Source organism: Petaurus breviceps, unplaced genomic scaffold, assembly GCF_028583685.1.
Source record: "Petaurus breviceps papuanus isolate PSGF00001 unplaced genomic scaffold, PetGlider_PUasm1.0 188, whole genome shotgun sequence".
Lineage (NCBI taxonomy): Eukaryota > Metazoa > Chordata > Mammalia > Diprotodontia > Petauridae > Petaurus > Petaurus breviceps.
This window is the reverse complement of record NW_027185804.1, coordinates 21,125,059-21,144,395: the sequence shown is the minus strand read 5'-3', so window position 1 is coordinate 21,144,395 and position 19,337 is coordinate 21,125,059. Positions and strand designations below refer to the sequence as shown.

General features: G+C 37.3%; 1 protein-coding gene across 5 annotated transcripts in view; it reads left to right on the top strand.

Moving 5' to 3' along the window:
- The window catches only part of IMMP1L (inner mitochondrial membrane peptidase subunit 1), a 102,232-nt gene that overhangs the window by 64,424 nt on the left and 18,471 nt on the right, over positions 1-19,337 (top strand). For all 5 annotated transcript variants that reach the window (XM_069091358.1, XM_069091361.1, XM_069091360.1 and 2 more), the window contains 3 exons: positions 5,068-5,201; positions 8,108-8,196; positions 10,666-10,792. In XM_069091358.1, the coding sequence (XP_068947459.1) occupies positions 5,097-5,201; positions 8,108-8,196; positions 10,666-10,792 (321 nt within the window). In that variant the 5' untranslated portion in view covers positions 5,068-5,096. The remainder of the gene's footprint in view (positions 1-5,067; positions 5,202-8,107; positions 8,197-10,665; positions 10,793-19,337) is intronic.

Below are 19,337 nucleotides of genomic sequence, written 5' to 3'. Positions count from 1 at the left end.
ATGTTGACTTTAAGATGTCAGTGAAGCATCCAATTCAAGATATCCAATAGGCAGTCAGAGGTATAAGACTGGGAGTTCAACAGAGATGTGAGAGATGAATAAACACATTCATTCCCATGATGTCTAGAGTTTTTAATAGAAACAAGTGTTGGATTTTGTTAAAAGTCTATGCATATATTTTTATTATTTATATTTTTAACATGTTTGCTGAACCTGGTAGGCATTTCTGGTAAAAATCTGGCCTGATAGTAGTGGATAATATTTCCAATATATTGTTGTAGCCTACTTGATAAATATTTTATTAATTTTTTTCATCAATGTTCATTAGGCATATTAGTCTTTAGTTTTCTTTCGCTCCTTTTTCTCTCCCTATTTTAGGTATCAACATCATATTTGTGTCATAGAAAGAGATTGGAAAAGTATTGAAAACATTTTACGTAGTATTGAAACATTGTTCTTTCAGTATTTTATAGAAATCATTCATAAATCCAACTGGTCCTTGGGGTTCTGTAGCAGCAAGCACCCCAGCATCCCCAGGGTGTCTGCCAACACAGGTTCTTAGATCTGCTTTTCTAAAGGAAAGCAACTCAAAATGGGTTAACAAGCTTACTTTAATCAATCAAACATATGTTGTTTACCTAGTTCAGGGGGAAAAGGTCAGCACCCCGAACTTCAGAGTATATAGACAGAAGTTACAAGACAGAAACAGATCAAGGAGACAGGCTTCCAAACTGTCCAACAATTACATCCATACCAAATCACAGTTACCAGAGAGGGAAGCATCAACATCTGGGTTTTCAAAGGAGGGGGGGGGGGGTTTAACAGCTGTCCAGAGTCTCATCTGGTCAAGTCATACAACACTTCTCAAAGTGAGCCCCAAAGCACAACCTCACATCAGGGATTATATAGCCTTCTCCTGGGTCAGAGAATGTAACTACCCTCTTGACACACTGCCCAATCACACAGCATCAAGGTGTGGACATTCCTGAAAACCAAGCCTAGTGCCACAGGCTCCATGTGACCACATTCAGCCTATTAGGGGGCAGAGTATATTTTCAAATCAAGGAAGGTTCTCAGAGTCTCTTAAGCCTATCAAAGGGCCTAGGGGCAGGGAAGATCTTTAAATTTGCATTTCCATTACAGGTTCTTAAACTGCTCTGCTTTGGGAGCTCATTTATGGCTTATTTAATTTCTTTTTTCTGATAATGGATTATTTCTTTTCTTTTCCATCTGGGTATTTTATATTTTTATAAGTATTCATGTATATCCCCTAAGTTTTTAGTTATGTTAACATAGAATTGGGCAAAGTACTTTCTGATAATTTGAATTTTCTCTTCAGTTATTGTAAATTCTTTTCATTTTTGAGATGAACAGTTTGGTTTTTTCTTTTTTAAAAAATTATCTTGGTTTTCTATTAGGTTTTAAAAAAAAATTAGGTTCTAATTTGTTGTTTTCCAATTCAGTGGTCTTTTTACTTTCAGTTTAATGTCTTGTATTTAGTTTTCATGATTTCTACTCTTATCCAATTGAAGAGTTTTGATTTCTTTTTAATTTTTTTTAACTTGCCTGCCCATTTTATCAATTTGTTCTTTTCCATTTTTGTGTTGATGAAATGATTTAAATTTTTTTCTCCAGAATTGTTTTAACTGAAATCCCATAAGTTTTGATATGTTATCTCCTTATTGTCACTTTTTGGATGAAATGTTCTATTTTTTCTGTAATTTGGCTTTTGACCTAATTACATTTTAATATTTCATTACTTTCTAATTCTTATTAATGACCTTTAAAATATACTTTTTCTAGCATTTTGAACCACAGATGATGTGTTTATTATGTTCATTACTACTTTCTCATTACTTCTCTTTAAATTCTTGATCTTTTGTTCTTCCAAATGAATTTGGTTGCTATTTTAGAATGATCCTTTTTTGATGAGGACATGTTGGTTCTTTGTGATCACTGCTTACTTTTCTAGCTGCTCAGTAACCATACCTTTAATAATAGGTTCTGACTTTTTCCAAGAATCAAACTCAATCTAATTTGCAGACTCTTTTGTCTTCCATTTTATTTGAAAAGGGAAAATTTACCTTTCTCCACCGGCCCTCTTTCCAGTTTTAAAAAATATGTTGTTAGCATTGGCTCAGCAATTATTTCATCTTCTACTTCCTTCAGTACTCAAGAATATAGTTGATGAGGGCTGGATAACTTGAATTTAATGTGGGCTGCTGGATACATTTTTGTTATAGTTTTACAAAATTCATTATCACCTCCTTAGCAGCCATTTAGTCTAAAGATGTCAGTGGAGCATCCAATTCAAGATATATCCACTAGGTGGTCAGAGTGAGACTGGGAGGTCAGCAGAGACGTTAGAACTGAATAAATACATTCATTCTTTGATTTCTAGAGTTTTTAATAGAAACAAGTATTGGATTTTGTCAAAAGTCTATGCATATGTTTTCATTATTTATATTATTAATATGCTTGCTGAACCTGGTACACATTCCTGGTAGAAATCTTTCCTGATGATAGTGGATAATATCCATCCTCCTTGGCCAAGAAAATAAAAACAAAATAAACCATCCTGTGCCTTTTCCCCCTCAGTAGGGTCCTGCTTCTTCTTTGATTCACCTCTTTCTTCAGGAGAGGCAAAACAAAGAAATAAACCAACCCTAAACCAGCTTTTCATTGTCTTTCACTTTCTTTGTCCTCAGCCCATTCTGAGCTTCAGTGTTCTTGATGTTCTTCTTGTTGTAATGCGGCAGATGCATATTTATCCTCTCTTAGGACCATCTGTCCTTAGCAAGGAGCTCTCTGTGCATCTAAAGAAAGCTCTATGGACAGCTCCCATGTTTCTTCCTCACTGGAATTCTTTAGTCCACAGTGTTCCATGGCAAGCTCCCCACAGTACTTACTGATTTTTGATAACTTAAGGATTTTTGATAACTCCGCCATTAGGAGGAAGTCTGCTTCTTCTACCCCATTGTCTACTCCACAAGCAATTTTCAAATAGGATACAATAAATAACCAGTTACACAGTACAGTATACTTTGAAGAATTCCAGGATCTTCCAAATACCCTCAGATAGCTTCCCTTATCAGCTTTAAGTGGTTTCTTGAATTTCCGCTAAACCTTTTCCTAGGAGATTACTGATTAAATATGCATTTGCTACTGAGGTTGTTTAGTGTGACACAGGAGATAAGAGTGATGAACTTGGAGGCAGAAAGCCATGAGTTCAAATACTGCCACAAACCCTTTTGAGCTTTGTGACCCTTTACAAGTCATTTAACTTGTTTATCTCAGTTTCCTCATCTATAAAATAAGAATAATAATAGTACCTGCCTTGCCTCACCATTATTGTAGGCATCACATGTGATGCTTAAGATATACATGGTATATATGTGGTTCTTTGGAAACCTAAAATCTATATATAAATGGAATTTATATTTTATAAATATTTTATGTTTATATATAATAGGTAGCACATATTATATATAAATATTTTATATTTATAGTTTATGGAATTCATAACTTTTGATCTAGAAGGGACCTCAGGGCCCATCTGGTCTACCCCCTCCCCCTTATTTTATAATTGAGCAATCTGAACATAGGATAGATTATTTTGGTATTGAAATGAAGATTGATAGAACTAGACCATTGGTGAGGATTGGCAAGGCCACTTTGTAGTACAGAATCCTTAGTCATCAATAGGCAACATTAGGCCTCATTGTTGACTGAAAAGAAGTTGAAAAGACAGACTTAACAATCTTGTTGATAAGTGTTCCTTAGAATAAATGTTAAATACCTAAAATGTACAGTGAAATATATTGTCTACAAAGAAGTAAGAAACATAAAACCTGACCTCAGAATTAAAAAATGGATTTTGTGAAGGAGCTTGTAGGTCATCTGGGGGAGAGAACACATATTAAAAAATAGATCAGTATAAGACATTGTATACAATTATCAGTACCAATTTAAGTGTTATAGACAGTAAATATTAAAAAGATGAACTAATACCTCATATGGACATATGTATATGAATATATGCATACATATACACATACACATACACACACATAGAGACAGAGAGAGCATGCATGCACACTTTCCAGTTTATAAAGTGCTTTCTTCACAATAGCAACAAAATATTATGAAACTTTATTAATTGGGTTGAATCTTAAAGCACCTTTTAGGGATGGTATGGTTCTGTATTCATGGAGAAAAGTCATTAGCATCTCTACTAGAAATTAGTTTTGTCAGGAGGTACTTATTAAGCCTCTACCATATGCCAGGGATTATACTAAGTGGTGGAGATACAAAAACAATCACAAAACAGTTCCTGCTCTCAAGGAACTTACATTTTAACAGGGTAGACAATGTACATATCTAAAGTTTTGCACAAGAGACATACAGTGTAAATAACTTCCTAGGGAAGGCACTAGCAACAATTGTTCACATTAGGGAATCACGTGAGATATCTTTGAGAAGGTGGATTAGGTCCATCCACATCATAGAGAGTTTCGAATGTCAGGCTGGAGTTGGAATTTGGTCCCAAAGATAATGATGAACAGCTAGAGGTTTTAGAACAGGAGAATTGGCCTGATCACAGTGGCGTTTTAGGACAGTCTGGAGGTAATGTGTGGGGTGGATTAGAGCAAAGAAGCACATGGGTGGGGTATTGTTGTGGTTGAGTTATAGCTTAGGCAATAGCAGTGGGAAGGAGAAAAGGGACAGAGATGAGAAACATTCCAAAGAACCAAGAAACACAATGCCTTAATTTGGTGTGGTGCTTTATACTTTCCCAAATTCTTACCCATTATTTCATTTGATCCCCTTGAACAACCATCTTATGAGTTGTTTGGGCAATTATGTATCATATGTAGTTGTAGTGTACTCTAGCGTAGTACACTACATATTGCCTCTACATGATAAATGGAGCCTTCTACTTTCCCAGATACTTTCATGTCAGGCATTAAGGTATGCTCTTTGAAAAAGTATAGCCATTTTAAAATGTAGCATACTGACAGTGATTTCAAATCATTGATTTTGTAACTTTTAAAACTTTATTCTCAGGCCATTGGCGTCCGAGTCTGCATAGAAGTATGCTTCGAAGTATTCTGGGAAAAACCTTTCGACTTCTTGGCTATACTCTTCAGTATGGCTGTATAGCTCATTGTGCCTTTGAATACGTTGGTGGTGTTGTCATGGTAAGTTTTGAATATCAATAACAGTCACACTGATAAACATTTAAGTTTTGATAAAAGATCTATATTAATAGGCATTCACTAGTTGGCCAAAACAAGCAGTTTGAAATGCAAAATATCTTCAGTTTCTGGAGTCAGGTGAAAGTATGACTGTAATTCTGATTGATGTTTAAAAAAAACAAGATTTTCTATACTTAGTCCAATCCATCATCCATTAAGCTTGCATTTTACTTCCAACAGTCATAATAAGGACCTGTTGGAAGAGGGCACAATTATGTTATCTAGATTTGTTATTAGAAAGTTAGGGACATGTCCCCAATTCTGATAGTTTCCTTCAATTTAATATGGATTGATCAAACGTAATTTTTCTAACATTTTATGACACAAAGAAATCTACAGATGAGTATGCTTTTGACTCCCGTTTCTGCGCCATGCGTTGCCACCATTACCAAGCAGACTCTCCTCCCAGATTTGCTAATACATGTATCTTTATCACTTGATTCATTTTTGTGAGAATTACTAACATGTGCATTGGGAGCATCGTCAGTGACGCCATTAGGAACTTTTGCCAACCTTTCTTAATTCTAGTGCCATTATTTTATTTATTTGCTATTTATCCTGTACAACTTATTTGTATATATTTGTTTGTTGTCTTCAATCATTAGATAGTGAGCTCCCAGAGGGCAAGGACTTTCTGCCTCTTTCTATCTCCAGTGATGGAGCACAGTGCTTGACACTTGATAAATATTGATTAATTAATTACTAGTGAGAAACAAATTGACTTTTTCAAGTGACATTCTAAAGTAGACCATATTTGTATGGTCATACAAGTGATTGAAAGATTTTGACAATACAAAATCCCACTGTTGCTTATTGTTGATTGTATCCAAGCTTTGATTTGGTGGAGCAAAATACCACTTTGAAGGCTCTCCTCCAACAAAGTGTCTTCTGTGCAGACATCAAAGTTATTCATGCTTCTGTGAAAGCTGTAGCATAACCTTTTTGACAGTCTTCTGATCATTAATGCCTAGGGTGGCACAAAACAAAGAGATGTCTGCTCACCAAAAGTGTTTGCCATTACAATGGAAGAGATCCAGCACAGAATTCCAGGCCAAAGAGGGATGCTTTGTAGATGATAAGAGTCCTTCCGATGTTCCTGTTTGTGGATGATGCCATGCTTGTTTCATTGAGCCCCGGGATAAAAACTGCAGGATATCTCTAGAAAGAGCTCTCTGTATCCATTCAATATTATCTCTAAAGTTTTTAATACCATGTCTGGAAAACTGTTGAAGAATTTGACCTCCCCAACTACAAAGACAAAGCAAAGTAAATCATGTATGTCTTTTGTCCACATTGAGTTGCAATTAGATTGACACTTTAGGGGTCTTGTCCATTAATATCACATACCTAATGTTCCTTCCAACCACCAATCTATGATCTTGATCCTGTGGTCTTCGACACTACACACATATAATAAGCTGAACCATGAATGAATAGGAGAATAAGGTAGGCTATGCTCAGGCAATTATAAAGCCCATTTAATGACCCCAATCTTCTCCTAGAAACAAAAGCTTCTTTTTTTAATATATATATGCTACTAGTATCATTACATGACTGCGAATCATAGAACACCCCAGTCTCCAAGAACTAAAAGTGAATTAAACCAAAGGTACTACATAGGTTCAAGACCAGGAGCAGCAGGCTGAAGCCCATGACACACAAGGACCCACGAAGAACAGGAGTAAACACTATTTTTAAATAAATATATGATCACAAAAGACAATGGGATTATCCTAGGTGAGGACGAGGACATCTCTTAAATGCTACTGGTATCCTTGTGAAATCAGGGGAAAGCATTGAACCTGGGACAGAATGTGGACATGGGTCACACAAGCAGGGTAGGCATGCATGGTTTCAGTTTTGATTAAGTGAGAACATCCATGTTAGTGAGATCACATATAGACTTTAATGTTTTGAGTATATATGAGTTTATGAGTTGTGTTCCAGTAGAATATAAGATTCCTGAGGGCAAGAAATGGGTTTTGGTCTTTGTATCCCCACATATCCAGTCAGTTTCCAATTTTACAACACTTGTCACATCTGTCCCTTTCTGTCTACTCATTTAGCCTCTACCCCAGTCCAGGACCTCATTTCCTCATCTGGTTTATTGCAAGACTTCCTAACTGATGTCTTTGGCTCAAGTCTCTTCCTTCTTTAATCCATCCTCCACAAAGCTGCTAGAGTGGACATTCTTCAAACATAAGTCTGGCCATGTCTTTCTCCTCCTTAGGAAACTCCAGTTGCCCCCTATTGTTTCTAGGTTAAGATGTAAACTTCTGTATATAAAACCATTCACAATCTGGAGTATAGCTGCCTTTCCAGGCATGTTATATGTTGCTTACTTTTACCAGAGTCCAGCCAAGCTGGCCTTGGCATATTACACATGACTCTCCTTACTTCTCTTACTCTGTACTTTTGTATAGGCATCTCCCAATCGTTCTTTACTTTTGCCTTTGAAAATCCATCATTTCCATCAAAACCCAGAGTGTGTGCCACTTCCTAGATGAAGCCTTTCTGAATCCCTTTAGCTATTGATTTGCCTTCTGCAAATTATTTTGCATTTATTTGCCTGTAGGGGTTGTTTCCCTGGATACAATGGAATCTTCTTGAGGTCAGGTACTATCACTTTTGTCTCTGTATCCCCATTGGTCAGCACATAGTAAGCACTTAATAAATGTTTGTTGAATTGAATTATAAGTATGTACCTAGTATGTTACCTTAAGAATTATTTTATTTCAAAATAATGAAGAATAAGATCTTTGCCAGGTAGGGCTTCTTTAAAAGACTTTTAAAAATTCATAATTTCAATTGCAGCAATGTTTTCTAATTATAAAATTATCTTTTTATAGTGTTCTGGACCATCAATGGAGCCTACAATCCAGAATTTTGACATTGTCTTCGCAGAAAATCTTAGCCGATATTTTTATGCTATCCAAAGGTAAATTCATTGATGGAATTTTGAAGTAAGATATTTCTGAGGATTATAATAAGAGGAGGTTCAGAGAGCTCATTTAGGCCTGTCTTTATCCAAAGCATGGGCCTCTCTGTTATGCCACCCCAGTCTCTGCTGCAAGAATTCTAGTAATGAGGAACTCACTGACTACTGAGGCAGCCCTTTCTATTGTTGGACAGGTCTGATTATTCTTTAGAGGTAAATTTCTTGTTTGTGGGTTAACATTTAAAATATTTTGCTTGAAAAGATACAAATTCCTTGTGCTGTTGTCCATAGTAATTGGAGATTCCCCATGTAATTTTCATGGCCTTTTTTTACTTTGATGTTAGTGATTTACTTGAACTTTTGTTTTTTAGCATGAGGGCTTCATTTCCTCATAGAGAGAATATGAATATATAGTATAGGCAAAAATTTCTATTGTGTGATGATGGAGTCAGTATTGTATGTATACATACATATATGTGTAAATATGTCAGTATTTTATCTGTTGTATATATGTGTGTATCTATATAAATATACACATTTATGCACACAACTCCTGTTCTTGGTGTGTTCCCCATTCTTTTTTCACCTGTGTAAGCCTTAACTGACCTTCAGTCTCCACCTCATACTTTACCTCTCCCATGATGCCACCTCATCTTCCCCTGGCTTGCACAGATCCCTCACTCATAATCTCCCATAATGGAAATGATCAATCATTTAGATTTAAGATTTGCAAAGTGCTTGCCATACTCATTTGGTCCTCATGAATCTATGAAATAAATACTTTAATTGTTATTATCCTTGTTTTACAAAAGCCAAAAATCAAGACTGAGAAATTTAGGGATTTTCTCTTGATCACCCACAGCTGAAAACTGAGGTATGATCCAGGCCCCAAACTTCTTACTTCAAGGCTCTACTTCATCTCCTACCTCATATTGCTTGTCACTAATGATAATATTATCGATTTTAATGATGTACTACTACCTGTGCCACAATTTGGGATTTAATATTCTCTCTTTTATTGTGCTTAAAATTTTTTTTTCTCATATCACTCTCCTCAACAAGTTTGTACCCTTGTTGGGGGCAGGGAGTATGCTAGAGTATCTTTAGCTGTAGGGTACATAGAAAACACTAAGTAAATTTTTTAAATTGACTTTATTTTTTATTTTTCGCTTTTTGGAGGGGGAGGGCAGGGCAATTTTGGGGTTAAGTGACTTGCCCAGGGTCACAGGGCTAGTTTTGTGTTAAGTACCTGAGGCCAAATTTGAACTCAGGTCCTCCCGACTCCAGGGCAGGTGCTCTATTTAATTGACTTTAGATAAGGTGTTATTTATTTCTCCAGTGAATAGAACTAAATATTGGATTGTCTTGCAAACAAACCTGTTGATTCAGCATAACTAAGGCTACTGTCTGACTTCCTGGAAGGGGAGGTTGATCCCTCTAATTATTCAGTCTATTTAAAGTAGTAACACTGTTTATTAGATAGTAATGTGATTAATTTTACATAGTTAATTTTGAGAGGTTTATAGTGGGTTCTTTTTCCATGGTTTAGTTCTTAAAATTAGTGTGCAGGTGGTATTTCCCAGAAGTGGGGGAAACAATCGATCATGCAGTTCACGAATGTAGGAAGTCCCAGTTATGCCTTTGCTACCACATTAATTGATGACTTCTGACTTTTAAATGTGAGACCAGATCCATATATTTGAGGTCATTGAAAGAACATTGGATTAGAAGTAAGGAGACCTGGGTTCTGGTCAGAAATCTGCCACTTGTTGGGCATTTGTCCTGGGAAAGTCATTTGTATTCTGAGTCTCAGTTTTCTGATTGGAAAGATGAAAAAAAATAATATTTGCCTACTTTCTAGGGTGGGGTTTATGAAAATATGAAGATCAAATGATAACTGGGTGGTATCATGGGTAGAGCACTGGACCTGGAGTCAGGAAGGCCCGACTTTGAATCTGGAGTCAAGTACTATAAGTCAAGCTGTATGACCCTGGGTGAGTCACTTAATCACAGTCTGCTTCAGTTTCCTCAGCTCTAAAATATGGGTAGTGGGGTGGCTAGGTGGCACAGTGAATAGAGCACCGGCCCTGGGTCAGGAAGACCTGAGTTCAAATCCTGTTCAGACACTTAATACAAAAAACTAGCCATGTGACCTTGGGCAAGTCACTTAACTCCAATTGCCCTACCTAACCCCCTCCAAAAAGCAAAAAACAATAAAATAAAACATAGATAGTAACAGCATCTACCTCCCATTTGTGAGGACCAAATGAAATAATATTTACAGAGAGCCTTCAAGCACTCTGTAAATGCTAGTGATTATTATAACAGACTGTAAAGCAATAAGCAAATGTATCACATGTATTGGAGCATAATGTACAGGATGTGCTAGAACAGCATAGCCAACACATGTGTGTCTCATAACTAACATCTGGTCAGCATCTTGAAATTTTTCTTAATCTTTCCTTTCAGAGGTGACATTATAATTGCCAAAAGTCCAAGTGATCCCAAGTCAAATATTTGTAAGAGAGTAATTGGTTTGGAAGGAGATAAAGTTTTCACCCACGGCCCTTCAGATTACCTTCAAAGCCACAGTTATGTAAGTAATGGAATTATCTGTGCTGTGCTTTGTTATGGTTGATTAATAGAAAGTAAACACACCTCAAAAAGGAAGTGGGACGTTAATGTTCCTGTTATCTGCTCTTGATCTTATTGGGAAGACTTCTAGCTTATCTCCATTACAGATAATGCTTGCTGATGATTTTAGATAGATACTACTTAGCATTTTAAGGAAAGCTCCATCAATTCCTATGTTCTTTCATGTGTGTATGAGCGTACCCGTGTTTTTTCATAGAAATGAGTGTTGTATGTTGTTAAAAACCTTTTCTGCATCTTTTAAGATAATTACATGATTTCTCTTGGTTTTGTTACTGATATGTTCAATTATGCTGAGAGTTTTTCAATTATTGAACCAGTCCTGCATTTTTACGATAAATCTCACCAGGCTATAGTGTATGATCCTTGTGATATATTGCTATAATCTCCTTCCTAGTATTTTATTTTAAAATTTTGCATCAGTATTCATTAGGGAAATTGGTCTATAGTTTTCTTTGTCTGTTTGGTGCTTCCTGGTTCAGCTATCCACATCCTATTTGTGCCATAAAGGGAATTCAGAAGGACTCCTTTTTTGCCTATTTTTCCAAATAGTTTATACGGCAGTGGAATGAATTATTCTTTAAATGTTTGGTCAAAATCACTCATGAGTACATAATTTGCATTTCTTAAGAAGTTTTAAGCTTGACTGTGATATGACTAGTATGTTTTGTATCATTTAAATTTCAACCAGTGCATTGATTTATCTTGTAAACAGAGTAATCACTCACTTTCTATCTCCTACTTTTTGCTAATATTGGAAGCTAAGGGTAATGGCAGATATTGCAATGCAAATGAAGGAAGGAGGAAGTATCTTGTACATAATATAGTAAATGCTCAAGAAATGTTGAATCAATGATGTGATCACTCATTATCTCCTTCCTTCAGCTGTCCATCATGCCAGCCATGGAGGGAAGATAGAGGGTAGTGTCATTCACACATACTCACTCTAGCATGTAAGGCAGCTAACTATAGTAATAATATCTTTTTTTTAACCCAGTCTCAGAATTCTATCTTAAAATGCCAGAACACAAATACACTATAAAGAAACAAAAAAAAAAATCATAAACTTAAATATTGGAACTTAAATACAAAGTTAGAAAGAAAAAAAACATGTTGTGTGCATAGCAGAACATGAGAGGATTCAAATACATGACAATAAATTTTCATTCCAAGAAAGCCTGTATGATAAATAATACTCATTGTGTTGAGAATTGTCCATCTTTTCTTTGCTTCCTTGTGAGTTTTCTTTTGTTTTCTGCTATGTACTTTTAAACTTTTTTCTTTTTTTGCCCTCCCCTCTGTAATGTCATACCAAGGAAAGGCAACTTCCCAAGGTTCAAAATACCAGCATAGGTGCTCTCCATTTTATTCAGTGACCAACCAAGAACAGAGAAGATCAAAACATGACATCATTCCAAATACAGCATTTACTAAGTGTGATTAAATAATCTCCAAGGACTACTCCACCCCAGGACCTTCCAATCATTCAATCAATTACAAAGTCCCTGTTCTAAACACTACTCCACCCCTAGGCTGTACCTTCATTTAGTCCACCACAAAGCCCCTCTTCTCAAATGGAGATTAGTTTCCAAACATAAGTAAAGTACATTCATTTGTTCAACCATAGAACACAAAAAGGTCAAAAGTTCCCCACCCCTGGATCACAATTGAATCTACCCCAGAGTTACATCAAGTTTAAGCACAGCACTTAATACCCAAATGGAGGTCTTTTCTTCATCTTGACAGGAGGCAAGTTCTCAGCAATCTTAGTTCCTGGGGAGACAAGGCTTAGCAAGGCCACAAGATGCATTGCCAGTCCCTTCATTAATTCATCCTCTTTCTGCAGAACAGTCCTAGAACCCCTGAAAACATTAGCAAAACCCTCTTCCAGGATTTCTGTAAACATACAACAAGAAAATCCTTCTTCAGGGCTTCTGAACCAACAGAAAGGTTCCCAGACCCCTGAAACAACAGCACTGCCCTTCACCAGTGGACAGTATTCACTCTGTCTGCAGGACAGTCTCCAGACCCCTGCAACAACAGCACTGTCCTTCACCAGTGGACAGTATTCACTCTCTGTCTGCAGGACAGTCTCAGAGCTTCTTAACCAAAAGCCAGGTTCCAGGACTTCTTCAACAACAGGACTGTCTTTCACCAGTGGACAAATCTGGCAAAAGAACATCAAAACAGACAGACAAAATACCAGCAAAACAGCCATGTCTCCTCAGTCCTTGGGAGCTCAGGGGGCAGGTCTCAAAAGTCCAGGGCAATTCAAAGCGGCCACCAGCAATTCTCTTAGTCTCTCTCTCTCTCTGCCTCCACGTGGGTGCTGCTTCCAAAAAGATTCTTCTGCCTCTCTCTTGTCTCTCCAAATCTATGTCACCAGCTCCTCCCAGCTCAGGACTTTCTTTTCACATCAACAAGTTTATCCCACAGGTGGGATTAACAAGCTCTGGGTTTTGACACAATCAGTTTGAAAAACTAAGCCAATACAGGGGAATCTTTAAATGCCATTACTATCACACCCTCCCACCCTTCCCAAAAGGTCACAATAAAGTTTAGATATGTTTCTCTATAGCTATAAATATATACATACCCTTCTCCCCCCCCAGAAGGCTACAATAAAATTTAGATATGTTTCCTTATAGCTATGGATATACACATACACATATATATGCACATATATAGACCTATACTTTCCAAAACCTATTCTACTCCTGATCTTTGTTCTTATGTATGTGCATATCTTGTTTCCTACCCCTCCTGACTCCTCTACTTTACTTCTACCCACTACGTTGCCCTCCTATGACTTGCCTGCCCCCCATCCAAGGATCCCTCCCTTATCCTCCCATTCGCATAAATCTAAACACCCTTCTATACCCCTATTTACCTATTCCCTCAACCTCTTCTCTATGGATCCCTCCCCTGTCTTCTCCCCTCTCCCTGTGCCCCTACTGTTTTATTTCTTCTGAATTTAGAAATCTATTACTCTTCTAAATATGTGTGTGTATGTATGTATGTATGTATGTATGTATTGTTCCCTCTTAAACCCAGTTCTGATGAAAGTAGGTTACCAGAACTACCAGCCCTCCTCCCCTATCTAATACCTATGCATCAGTTCTTCCCTCTTGTACCCCATTTGTATAAAATAATTACTCTTTTAAGCTGTTTCCAAATGGTTTTACTTTTTAAATTCATATCACACTCAGGTTTACCCCAATCTTTCTTATGAAAAAAAAACAGTTATTAATAAGAATCTTAGACATACATTTTACATATATAAAAAGTAAAGTCTCTCCTTATGAATCCCTTATAATCAGTCTTTATTATGTGCCTTATATTTCTCTTGGTTTTTCTATGTCCAATCTTTTATTAAGTTAAGATTTTTTTTTTAACAAAGTCTTGGAAGTCTGAGAGTTTATCAAATGTCCATTTTTTTTTATTCAGAATAATACTTACATTTGCAGGGTATGATATTTTTGGCCAGAGCCCCAGTTCTTTTGCTCTTCGATATGTTGATTTCAAAACTTGCAGTCCTTTAATGTCTCTGCTGCTAAGTCTTGTGTAATGCTAATTGTAGCACCATCATATTTAAATTCTTTTAATCTTGATGCTTTTAATATTTTTCCTTGAGCTGAGAGTTTAAGAATATGACTATGATAAAAGAGTTCTCTTTTAAGTAGTAATCAATGAATTTTTTCTATTTCTACTTTCCCCCTTGTTCTAATGCATTAGGGCAATTTTCTTTAGTTTCTTGTATTATTGTATCAAGATTCCTTTTTTGATTGTAACTTTGAGTTAGTCCATTTATTTTTATATTTTCTCTCCTTGATCTATTCTCCAAATCTGTTGTTTTTCTTATGTTTCACTTTTTCTATTTTTTCGTTTGTCATATTTTATTTAATCATTTCTCGATCTCTTATAATTTCCCTGGCTTCACTTTGCCCAGTTTTCAAGGTGTCATTTTCTTCCTTAAGATTCTGGATCTCCTTTTCTAGCTGGTTTCCTTTCACACCTTCTTGTTTTCTTGGATTATTCTTATTTTCTTTTTTGGGTTTTCCTCCATTTGATTTTAAGTCTTTTTTAAGATCTCCTGTGGATTCTTCCTGGGCAGGTGACCATTTGATCTCACTCTTTGGGAGTTTCTTTACTCCAGTATTCTCCTCTGAAGATGAACTCCAGTCATCCCTATTCCCATAATAGTTTTCCATGGTTGGATTCTTTCTCCTTTGCCTGTGCATTTTTTCTTGTTGTAATAGCTTAATTATTTGTAATCACCTCTAGCTCTGGGTTGTGGGAAATGGTACCTCTTGCCCCAGATTGTCAGTTCTCTCCTCTAGCCTGAAACCAAAGCCTCCTGTAAGTGCCCACAGCCAAGGGCTTTCTGCCCCACTGCTTCTGTACTCACCAGGCATGTGCTGGTTCCTTCCTGCCCCTGCCACAGCTGGATCTGGAGTTCCTTATCAGCAGAGGTTCCCTTAATCTTCTGTGGCTCAAATGTCCAACTCCCCTCACTATCCCAGAGTTAAAAGTTCCGGTGGCTGGGGCTGAGGCAGCCTCACCCCAGGGCTCACGGCTTGTTGTTTAGGAGGCCAGCCTCTTGCTGTTAAAATGGAACCTAGTCTGGAGGTGTTTCCTCTTCACCAGGACCAAACCTTGTCCTGGGATTTTTCTTCTGATTTTCTCAAATTGTCCCAGGAGAACCCTGTTCTTATTTGTCTCCACCCACACTATGTTCATCCCTAAGATGCTATTTTAACTCGTTTGTGGGGGAAAATCTTGAGAGTTTGGAATTTTCTGATCTACTCTGCCATCTTCCCAGAATCCTCTCCACACAGTAATAATATCTTAAACTCCTTTGGAGTTTTAAATTTCTTCAGTTAGCCATTCAACATGCAATTATTAAGCCCTTATGTACCAGGCCTTGTGTCAAGTGCTAAGGCTACATACAGTAAAAACACAAAAACAGTACCTACTCTCAGGTAGCTCCTCTGCATTTTAAAGAAGACCAAATGTCTATAAGTACCTACCAAGTAGACAGAAGGCAGTCTTAGAAGGGACGGCACCAGCAGCCCCAGAGAGGCCTCCTGCAGAAGACTTTTGAGCTGATTCTGAAAGGAAGCCAGGGATCCAAAGAACTGGAGGTTGGGAGGGAGAGAATTCCAGGCCTGGTGACAGCCTGTACCATGGCATGGGTCCAGGAGCTAGAAGCGGTCATTTGGAGAACAGAGTAGGCTGGTGTGGGAAATAATAGAGTAAAGAGTTAACGTTTCTCCAGACTAACTTTGGTCTTGTGAGAGCCTTCCAAGGTCAATATTTGTATAGCTAGATTAATTTACCTTCATAATTATATTGAATTTTGACCCATATGAATGCCGCTTTGCCACACAGCTGTCACTGTGGGCAAGCCCACTTAACTTCTCAGTACTCCAGGGGCAGTTAGGTGGGGCAGCGAACAGAGAGCACTGGCCCTGGAATCAGGAGGATCTGAGTTCAAATTCGGCCTCAGACACTTGACACTTACTAGCTGCGTGACCTTGGGCAAATTACTTAAAACCATTGCCTTGCATTTCCCCCTCAAAAAAAACCAAAAAACTAAAAAACTTCTCAGTACTCCAGAGAACTAAAGCTGTCAGTTACAGAAGAGTCGTTGTTCTGCATGGGATTGAAATCCTAGGCTTGACAAAGTAATTATAAGAACTCCTTCTGTATGTATAGTCTAAATTCTTTTGATTGAGTGATTGCTATGCTATTTATTGAGCACCAATGATGAATTCCTATAGTCATTAATATAATTTTTTTTTTTGTCTTTTAGTGCTATTCTCACTGGGCACATAGTAAATGTTATGTGATGAGACAAAAGAACCTAAAAAAAAAAAACCCCCAGGGGGGGGGGGGGAGTCATCCTCACTAGCCGTCATGTTCCGTCTTCAGAAATACTCTTATGTTTCTCTGAATGTGGCATTCAGCATTATGGGACTCTCCCCCCATTCCATGGACCACTTTCTATTCCCAAAGCTCATTTAGTTGCATTAGGTGCCATCTATGAGCTTTAACTCTAGAAAAACAAGATGGGTGACATAAAACTGCTTTTGTTCACGTTGACTTTAGATTTTTTTGTCTAAGTGTTATTACAGGAGCATTAACGGGACTGTAGGGCTCAGTTAAAAGCACTCTTTGCCACTAATCAGACAAGACTTAATAAGGAAAATATGATTTTGAATGATAGAAGGGAACTGATTTGGCAGATAGATGGGAAGTACTCCATCATAAGATGTTTTAATGAGCAAAAATTAGTGCTTACATTGAGTTCATATCCTTCCATAGTCTTTGATTTCATTTTTTTTTTTTTTTTGCTTTTTAAAAATTTTTTTATTTTTTGGGAGGGCAGTTGGGGTTAAGTTATTTGCCCAAGGTCACACAGTTAGTAGGTGTTAGGTGCCTGAGGTCAGATTTGAACTCAGGTCCTCTGGACTTCAGGGCTGGTGCTCTGTTCACTGTGCTACCTAGCTACCCCCATAGTGTTTGATTTCTTAATGGAAAATTATTGATCTGTAGTATTTAAACAATCATCAATCAGTGGATCAGAGGTTACTCTCTTAAAAACAACTGTTATCTTTAGTTTAAGATAATGATAAACCTTTCATTAGGTTGTCATGTTTTTGAATTTTGGATAAATTAAATCTTTTTGCCATTTTGTTACATTGTTTACCAGTCCCTTCATCGGTTCTGCCGTATTTATGAATCTGAATGAGATAGCATGTATTTTAGTTGTCCAATTTTTATTTCTAGCCATTTCTCGGATTTTGTTTTTTAAAATGTATGAAAATTATAATTAAAGGAGGAAGTGGGGTTTTTGGTGATTAGATATCAATATTATTGCTTCTGAAAGAAAAACTTGTAATCTCCAAGCATCTTTTCTTCATGTTTTCCAGGCTGGTCTAGTTGTTCATATTGTACCTTTTACAGAACCAGTTCAGCAAATGGGTTTCATTAATCAAGCCAGCTTATAGAAACAGCTCATCCAAGTTTGGAAGTCTCTGAAGAGATGTCCAGACTGCTACCTTTCATGCTCCACCCCATTGGAGTAGGGTTCTTTTGGCTGTGTTAAGCTAACATTAGTTTTGTCTTTTATTGAAATGGCCTCTTTTCCTTTCTAGTTCAAATTCTTAGTAAATCATGGTGTCTTGTAAGATTGAGATATAACTTACTATTCAGCTGTTGATTGAGTTGTGTTGGAAATCTGCTGTTCATTAAATATTCACAAAATTTACAATGAGTATCAGTATTAAATATGATTTGATACAGTTACTGATTTCCTTTCTTGTTTGTAGCCAGTTCAGAAAATGAAATACCAATACACTGTTGTCTGGAACCTGGAATATACAGTTTAGCATATGAAAGAGATAGCATTGTTCACAAGCTGGCAAAAAATAACCTAAACAGATCCCTGCTTAAGAGCAGAAGAACCATTTTACTCATTCCAGAGGCCCAGAGAAAGCAGCAGGATTTTTTGTTTGGGGAGGTTCTGCCACACAGAAACCATGATTTATATTTTACATTAAGCTTTTGGAAACAAGGCGGTCCCAGAAGGATGTTATTGCTGTGCTTCCCATGCGCAGTAAGAGCGCTTCTTTCAGCGGGTGGGAGGTGTTTTTGGCCGCTGAACGATGGCTGAATTGGGGAGTATTTATGAACAGACTTCCTGGTTTGAGTACTCTGTCTCACTTGTCCTCCTACGCTAGAGAAATTCTCCAGTCTTCAGGTAGAAATAAGTAATTTGCTATGAAGTTGCTTAATTTGAAATATCACCCTTAACAAAAGGAAGTTATCCAATAAGAATAGGTATTTTTCTGATTTGTATAAATTTGATGTGTAGGCAAGTTTAGTTTCAAAAACACCATTTACTTATTTAATTAGATAGAAATGTCCACAAGCTAACATAGGATATGAAACATAAAACTCTGCTCTGATGGTGTTGGAGAGAAAGCTAAGCCTTCACTTGAAAGACTCTGTGGGGATTTTGAGACAGACTGACTATATGTCCTGTGGCCTAATGATGGACTTTTAAAATTTCTGCTGATTCTGGCATAGATGTTCTGGCTTAGCACCTGCCACCATGCCTGGAGCTTAATAAAATAAATGGTTGATCCCTTCTGCAGTGCCAGAACACAGAAGTTGCAGAGATTTTTTCTAGCAGGCCTAGAATTGACTTGTCTCAGACCAGTCATAGGTCTCTGCTGTGACTGCTCTAGGCTTGGCAGGGAAAAGTCAAAGCTCATGCTCTTAGGGAAACTGGGAGATCCTTGAATTTGTGAGTCAGTCAGAAGAGCCTAGGCTGTTCATGTGCACTTGTGAGGGTATCTCCCCCACCTTGGGGGCAGCGTAACATGCCAGCAATGTTCTTCTCTAAAGCCAGTCAGTGCATGGTAGAAAAAAAGAAAAAGATTGAGGCAGCCACGTACTTGCTCTGTGCCCTGGTTGGTGCT